Here is a 9,089-nt window from a genome sequence, read left to right on the forward strand (position 1 = left end):
TAAATGGCAATATGATCATCAAGAGAACAAAGCTTTGAAGAAAACAAATCTCTTATGTTTTGAAACTTGCATATATTGTACATCAAACGAGAAAAATTCAAGGGAAATTGTTTTCATATTTATCTGTGGGTTATGATAATATGCTTCCATAGCTATACAAAAATTATTTCACCGTGTATCAGTAAATGTAATACTATTATCTGAATAAAGGCGAAAAAGCAACAACAACAAAAAAAACTTGACAAATCAACAGACGGGGATTTATGGTAGTCTGCTCTGCAAACCCATCGTTCGAGTTAAGGGTCTGAAGGTGTAGCCTATTCATGTACTGAAGGCACTCTTGCTCAACAATATTCGTACGTGCTAGTCTTTGCGTGGAGATCCACTTGTTGAGCAAGGTTTCAATCAGGGTCTGTGCCTGCAGACTAGAATGATAGTGATCTATCGATGGAAGACAAGACTGTGGTGAATGGTGTCTTCTTGTAGACTCGGATGTCGCGGCCGTTGCGGATCGCGAGTAGGTTGCCACTGGTCACAATTGGTTCGGAAAACATTCCTAAATGAAGAAAGATACACGAAGAAATGAGGACAAGGGGAGAGCTTACGGGACTTTCAAGAATATTATTAACTATTGTTCATGATCAGTGGCGTACCGTGGGTCACGGCATGGGGGGGGGGCACCAGCAAAAATTTCGGGTCACTTAGGGAGCGCGCGAAGCGCGCTCAGTTGTCAGGTGAACTGACCTAATAGAGATATTTTAAGGACATGCAGTGCCATCAAACGAATATGTATCTCACTGATTAAATAATACGAGCGCGAAGCGCGAGTTGAAAATTTTTTATATTAAAGACTAAAAATTGCATTATAAGCAAATTGTTTTGTAATCATACTGTACTGTCTCACTAAAAAAACAATGCGAGCGCGAAGCGCGAGCTAAAATTTTTGTATATACTGATCCTAAACAAGGAAATTTTAAGGATTGTATTTTAGAATCCATTAAGAGTATAAATATCTCACCATAGTAATTTAATGCTATTGCCACCCTTTGCTGTTTATGTTAGAATTACATCTAAACACAGTCATGAAGCACCTTTTATAGTCATGTAATCATGATGATCATACGCATCTTACTAATCAAATACTGCAAGCGCAAAAGCGCGAGCTGAAAATTTAGAAAATATAGACCTGAAGAAGGGCATTCTAAGGGTTGTTTGTAGGAATACTCTAAGACCCTACGTATTTGACTAACCAAATGATGCGAGCGCGAAGCGCGAGCTGAAATTTTTGTATATATTGACCACAAACATGGATATTTTAAGGACTATAGTTACGAATCCATTAAGTCAGAGTATACATATCTCACCATAGTCATCTAATGCGAGTGCCAAGCGCTTGCTGATTTTGTTAGAATTACATTTAAACACATGGAGCGCTTTTTGAAGTCATTGTTATAATGATTATTATATGCATCTCACTAATGAAATACTGCGAGCGCGAGCTGAAAATATAGGAAATTCAGACATGAAGAGGGGCATTCCAAGGCTTGTTTGTAGGAATTCTATTAGACCCCATAAAATGATGCGAGCGGGAAGCGCGAGCTAAATTTTTTTTATATTCAGATCAGAAAAATTGACATTTTAAGGACTGATTTTAGGAGTTCATGAAGAGCAGAAATCTCACCAATCCACTTATGCGAACGTTAGCACGGACAGGAAATGTTTTATATTAAGACCTTAAAATAGGGCAATAACTTTCAGTTGTCATGAAAAAGAAGAATATATCACTACTTATAACAATAATAACTCTAATTGCGAGGAAATATATTATTTTGTTGTATATTGATTTGAAAACGGGAGGCTTTAGTACAGCAGGTATCTCGTTAAAAAGTCTATGCGAGCGCCAGGAACAATGAAGACACAAACAAATAATGTTTCATAAAGTTGTGAAAAAATGCTTATATAACATGATATAATATAACAATATGATCAACAACAATTTCTTCTTTCCCCCACTACGTTTCTCTTTATTTTTTCCCTCTTTTTCTCCTTTTCCCCGTTTTTTTTTTTTTGGCCAGCCGATTGGGGGGGCACGTGCCCCCCATGCCCCCCCGTAGTTACGCCACTGTTCATGATTATTACACTATCATCTATGAACTTAATCTTCTTTTGTCTATACTATAGGTTAGTAGGTTGATTGTAAATCTAGCCAATCAATCATGAAGAACTTTCTCTGGGACAATATTTGCCACTACTTTTTAACCCTACTTTCCCTCTGTTTTCACGCATATCAAGTCATCTTTAACATAACAGCAATTTTCCATTGATCTGAATACAACTGATTCCATCGAAAGCGATGTTCTGTTACACATCTATAATCTATAATTTGTCTAATTATCAAAATGTGTTTGTAACAAAACAAATAAATTATATACTCCGACTATATTTCCTACGAATTTGTTAATTAATTGTTGAAGTATTCTTATGACACTTATTCTGTTATGTATATTCATATAAAATATTATGTATATGATTATGTTTGTTATGTTTATTATCAGAAAATGGAAGTGAAATAAACTAAACTGAAAAAAATCAAAAGAAAAAAATTATACTCAAAAGTAACGAAATATGTAAAAACTGCAAAAAATAATAAAAAGGCATTTTTTTACATTACCATTACAGCTTACCGTTTGCTTTGTATTCCACAACGCCTCTCCTTCTGATGGTCCCATTCAGCGTAACCTCATCGATTCTTACGAACTCGCCACCTTCTGACTGGTAGCTCACATACAGGATGTCTTCAAGTGGGTCGGTTCCACAAAGAGCAAAGCCCCATTCCTTGTCGCAGATTGTAGCATCTACTGTACCGTATTCGTTGATGACACTGAATTCTGCTCGGCCAGTGGCAACGACGAACTTCCCGCCAGATGTTGCGTGTAGCATGCCTCCAATCTTCTTACCCTTTATTCCGATCATCTTTCCTTTTAATCCTTGCCTTACGTCAGTCCCAGATGGGTCTAAAAAGTCTCTGAATTTGATGATACTGTTGGAACCATCAAAACCAACCATAATGACGCCTTTCTTATTCACTGCTGCGTAGACTGCTTCAGGACGATCTGTCTTGTGATCCAACACTATGGTTGTCTTGGTTGTTGATTCCCCTCGTAGATTAAGTTGTGAGAGGTGTGTCTCATATTGCAACCCTACTTTTATGTTTTCAAATGCTAATACAAGTTTCTCAGTTGAGACACAATCCGTGTAGTTACGCTTCCCTTGTGATATGGGTCGTGATTTGCCATTGTTCAGATCCAACGCATTGACGCACTCCGATGTCACATCGATGTAAATGACTGTATCACTTCCACAGGAGGAACATAGTAGCGGGTCATGCTTCAAGGTGTGTTCCTGACTCAATGTCCAAATGCTTGAAACGAGATTACTCTCACTCAACTTGTCTTTTTGGTTGCATACCCATACTATTTGCCTTGCGTAAGAGCTGAGTAGTTCGAATGCATCCTTCATCACGGTCGGAGATGGGATGCTGTGAGCAGATACCAAATCCTTTGTTTTACTTTCAGCGACCGATGCAGATGCTGCCTGATGATTACCCTTGGCCTCTGAGTGACCTTGTACAGCAGCATGAATCAAAGAAGTATTCTCACTAATCTCACCATTCATCCTTGATATTTTTTTCTCACTGATCTGCCGCAAATTTGACACTTTGTTGAAGATAGTGATTCTGGCGTCTTGAATACGTTTTTTCTCATTTCTTGCTTCGATATTGTTGCAGGCAATTTGCCCTTCCATCAAACTCTCGATATCGTCCTTTTTTTTTCGAGCATCATTCCTTATTTTTTGTTCCTTAAGCTGACGGTTATTGTCTACCTCTTTCTCATACTCTTTTGCTGAGTTTTCAACCAGTCGTTCGACGGAATGTAAATGTTGTTCGATTCCCCCACAACCTCGAACAAAGAACTTCTGGAATTGCAGCCATTCTCCTTCTCTGATCTTGACAGCTTTCATCTGTTCCTCGACTTCTTGTTGGCGTCTTTTCCTGACTTTCTCGAGCTCCTCTTTCTCGTGTGATGAGTGTGATGTTACGCCACACATCATACATATCTCTCGCTTGCATGTGTTGCAGAAGAGCACTACCCTTTCTCCATGTTCACGGTGATCGTCACAATATCGGCTCTTTTGATCAGAATAACAGGGAAAATCTGCAACTTTAACACCCTTGGTACACGAGTTACAGAGGTAAATCCTTGTTTCGACTTTATATGACAAATGGGCGCCATCATCAAGAAGGTCGCCACATTTTTCACAACTAAGCACATCAGGTTTATCAAAACCGAGCGACATTTTGAATGTTAGTACTATGCGATCTACCTGATTCTGTGCCACTCCGGCGTTTCTAATTGCATTGATCATGTTGATTCAATCATTTTGAATAAAAAAAATGTATTGTTCATTGTCTAGTTTCGAATTCCATCGAATAATGAAGAATCAAGAAAAGGGAAATTCCCATGACATAATAAATTTTTAGAAAAAAAAGAACCACCACTCCTGTTCAAAGTTCATTTTCACTGTCTACCCAGACATAATCCATCTATCTCTTCTATTCAAACTTCAGAATAGCTTGAACCACAGAAATTCATTTCGTTGGTTTGAACCTTTACTGTCTGTATCAGGAGCGCTTTGTTTGATACCTGTTAAAAACTACTTGGATCATTATTATTGCAAATTATTGTGTCTGGTATTTCTTGACTTGCTGATCTGCGCAAGAAGTTTTAAAATGTTTTCACATTATTTGGGGTTATTATCATGATTATTCAAACCCGTATCATTAATTCTATTTGACAACAATCATGAAGCAGTGTTTTCTGGATGTATATATTTTTTCTCTGTGGATAACATGGATAATATAAAGTTATAAGACTCATGCGTGCCTCTCAGTTTTATACTCCCCTTCCTCGGCCCCACTGTTCTTCACGCCCCCCCCCCGCAACTTGAAAAATCAAAGGTTGCAGTACGTCGCCTTCCTGCCCCCTGTATAGCGATCCCCTGCCACGCAACAGACTTAGGCGCTATATATATATTTCAATAACGCAGCGAGTATGATCAAGGAGTTCCTTGGTATGATGTTTGATTGATTGTGTTTTTTTTTTGAAGGCGCGTAGCCGACCAAGGGGAAGGGGGGCAGGGGTTTAAACCCTTACTTGTCATTTTTTTGTAAAGAAAAGACCTAATTTTTTTCGATTTTGGGGGGTGAAAACCTTTTTTTCAAATTTTCGTTCAACTCTACCCCCCCCTTCAAAAATCCTGCGTACGCTACTGTACTGTTGTAGTGTGCCTAGAAGCCTATATTGTTCGTTGCGTTCAGGAATAAGATTATGCCTTTTTCAAGTTTGACGTATATTCAGGGGCGGCGGAACCGGGGGTGGGCAGGGGGCACTTGCCCCCCTCCCCATTCCCAGTAGGAAAAACGCCCTTTTTCAAAATGGAAAGTGCCCTTTTTTCAAAATGATATGTGCCCTTTTCAAAATAGAATACCTTTTTCGAGGCAAAACATAATACATTTTAGGTTAAAATATCACTTTTTTGCTTGCGCTTCGCGCTCGCATCAAATTTTCAGGTTAATTGGAATGTCATAAATTTTCCTTTCGCGTTTCGCGCTCGCATGAAATTATTATTATTTAGTATGGTAGGCCCTACTCGTCATATCCTTGGTTACGAAAAGTGCTTTGAATGTCCACTTTAAGGTAAGAATATCACAATTTTTCAGCTCGCGCTCGCATCAAAATTTTGTTTAGTAAGATGCTCATTCTGTTCTTGGTAACAAACAGTGTTGTCAAGTATTCAGCTTAGAATATCACAATTTTCAGCTCGCGCTCGCATTATTCGATTGATGAGATATCCCGGAGGGGCCACTTACATTGACGAGTGCATATGGATACCATGTGCGACCAAAAAAAAACGCGTAAAAAGGATGTCTTTTTCAAGATAGGGCATGTTACGTACGTAACGTATTAACCCTATCTTAACTGGGCTATTTCAGACCAGTATATACCAGATCTCGGCCGCTGATCGCGTGATCGCCGCGAAAATTTGCACGCGCGTAGAGCCTGATGTAAACTACAAGACTCTATTTTAATTTTTTTTAATGATTCTTTTTGTTTTTAATTAATTAATTATGCAAATAAGCGTATGAAATTTGCCCTAAATTTTGTTTTTTGTGTATATTTTTGCCTTTAACTCAATTTATATAGCTAGTAGAATGCTAATTTTTGGTTGGAGTATCAATTATTTCATTTCTAACAAAAAATATCTACAAAAAAAATGCAAAAATATAATTAATTTCTTATGTATTTTATTGTTTTTTGTTAATTCTTATGTACTTCTCTGTTTTTTCAAACCTTTGTTTTTTCCAATGAACTTTGTCGAGGACCCTTCTGCGATCATAAATAGCATAAAAAATCCATTTAAACCAACAAAAGTAAAAATAATCATACATCTATGATTTTTGGTTAAAAAACACAATTTGCATTGACTTTGCCACATACCGTGGGTCACGGCATGGGGGGTACCAGCAAAAAATTAAGTCACTTAGTGAGCGCGCAAAGCGTGCTCTGTAGCCAGATATACTGAACTAATAGAGACATTTTAAGAACAGTGCGATATGTATTTCAATGATTGCATAATGCGAGCGCGAAGCGTGCATGAGCTGAAATTTTTTGATATTCAGACCTAAAAAGGGACATTTTGAGAACTATATTTTAGGATACCATTAAGAGTATACATATCTCACCATAGTCATCTGATGCGAGTGCCAAGCGCTTTATTATATACATCTAAACACATGAAATACTTTTAGTTATTGTAATCATGATTATCATACGCATCTCCCAAATCAACTAGAGCTGAAAATATAGGAAATTCAGGCCTGAAGAGCACATTTTAAGGCTTGTTTGTAGGAATTCACAAAAACCATGCGTATTTTGTTAACCAAAAATGATGCGAGCGCGAAGCGCGTGCTGCAATTTTTGTATATAGTGACCACAATCATGGATATTTTAAGGACTATTTTTTTAAGGAATCCATTAAGAGTTCACAAATCTCACCATAGTCATCTACTGCGAGTGCCAAGCGCATACGGATTTTTTTTTTAGAATTACATCTTAACACATGAAGCACTTTTTATACGCATCTCATTAATCAAATAATGCGATCGCGAAGCTCTTCAGACCTGAAGAGGGGCATTCTATGGCTTTTTTTGTAGGAGTTCACCAAGACCGTGCGTATTTCACTAACCAGTTGATGCGAGAGCAAGCTGAACATTTTTGATATTCAGATCAGAAAAAGGGAAATTTTAAGGAATTCATGAAAAGCACACATATCTCTCCAATCCATTAATGCGAACATAAACACGGCCAGGAAATGTTTTATATTAAGACCTTAAAATGGGGCATAATGGGGCAAAAAGAAGCAAAGGCCCCCCCCCCCCAAAAAAAAAGAGCAATAATTCGAAGTGCGAGGAAATCTATTTGGTGCATATTGAAAACGGGAGGTTTTAGTACAGCAGGATTATATATCTCGTTAAACAGACAATGCAAGCACCAGGAACAAAGGAACAATGAAGACATATGCCCTGAGCAAGTTATGTTTCATAAAGTTATGATTTGTTTTAATGTAATATAACATAATTATAATATAATATAACATTATAATGAACAATAATTTCTTCTTTCCCACTACGCTTCTTACCCTTTCTCTCTTCTCCTTTTCCCCGTTTTTTTTTTTTTGGCCAGCCGATGGGGGGGGGGGCACGTGCCCCCCCCCGTAGTAACGCCATTGGAATCACGTTTTTGAGCAATTTCGGGTCTGACTTGCTCTTACAAAATGTTGCGTAATTTCAGAACCGCGTCCCCGGGCGTCGCAATTATTGTAGTCTCAAAAGATGCGCAAGACTTGAAAGTAAAAAGTCAGTGAGCGGCGCGATCAAAAAACTTTGCGCGACGGCGTAGTGATGAAATTTGTCGAGTGGGGGGGGTCAAATTGACCCCCCCCCCCCCCGTTTAATAAGGGTTAAGGGTGTCAAAAACACTAAAATAATGAAAAAAGGGTACCTATTTCGCTAGGAAAGCTACGTGTTTAGGGTCAAAATTTGCGAGGGTGTAAAAAAGACTAAAATGTACTGTTTGCCTCAATATTACGTGTTAAGACGGAGTATATTTGCGCGAGGTGTGGGACGGTGGGGCATAATGTAGGTAAAGGTAAAACTGACGTCCGTGATACAACGATCAAAATCTCGCTGTAGTGTTTAGGGGTTCAATAGAGGAAATACTTGTCAAGAGTATCGTTTTGTTTCCAATACTTGTTAAGGGATATGGTTTCACACGCCAATGCTTGTTTAGGGGTGCATTGACGTGTTTAGGGTGCTTTCCTAGACCCCATGGTCGCGCATGGTATCCACTCGTCAATGGAAATGGCCCCACGGGTGAGATATTCTGCAGTCCTTACCAGCTTCCGCTTCTCGAGTAAATTCTTTAGTTAAACATACAACTTTTCCATGATAAAAAAAAAACTGCTTGGAATAATTTTCAGGTCTTACAAATACAGGGTCGTGTGGTCCAGTGGTTAGAGCATTGGACTCATAATCGCAAGGTTGCCGAGTTCGAATCCCAACTCTGCCATTGTAAAGGCCCGAGAGTGATATCTGTCGTCTATAACGTCAGCCACTATGACTGATTAACCTAGACGTAAAATCTTTCATACCAGCTTGGCGTTTACCAGCAAAATGCTGTCCTGCCGAGTTCCTACGGGAGTTACCAGAAACAGAAACATAAATAGTACATAGAATATCCAAAAGTTTTAGCTCGCAACATTTCGAAAGGATGTTTTTTGCGCGATATTAACCAAAGTGCAAGCTTCATAACTTCAGATTTGAAAATGTTAAACCGCTTGCCGTAGTGGAAAATAGAGCTTTAAGTATATAATTATCAACTAGAAAACATTTAAAAAAGGCTTTGCTCTACTTAATAGCTGCAAAACAAACAATTATTTAACGCAAATGATAATATCATGGAGAAAATATC

General features: G+C 38.3%; 1 protein-coding gene across 1 annotated transcript; it reads right to left on the reverse strand.

The window, feature by feature from the left end:
- Positions 1 to 330: 330 nt before the first annotated feature.
- LOC121425737 lies at positions 331 to 4,465 on the reverse strand. Its single transcript, XM_041621919.1, has 2 exons — positions 2,685 to 4,465; positions 331 to 556 (listed from the first exon to the last, which is right to left on the reverse strand). Exons 1-2 carry the CDS (start codon positions 4,423 to 4,425, stop codon positions 426 to 428), a joined length of 1,872 nt encoding a protein of 623 aa, XP_041477853.1. The 5' UTR covers positions 4,426 to 4,465; the 3' UTR covers positions 331 to 425.
- Between the last annotated feature and the right edge of the window lie 4,624 nt (positions 4,466 to 9,089).

Source organism: Lytechinus variegatus, chromosome 12, assembly GCF_018143015.1.
Source record: "Lytechinus variegatus isolate NC3 chromosome 12, Lvar_3.0, whole genome shotgun sequence".
NCBI lineage: Eukaryota > Metazoa > Echinodermata > Echinoidea > Temnopleuroida > Toxopneustidae > Lytechinus > Lytechinus variegatus.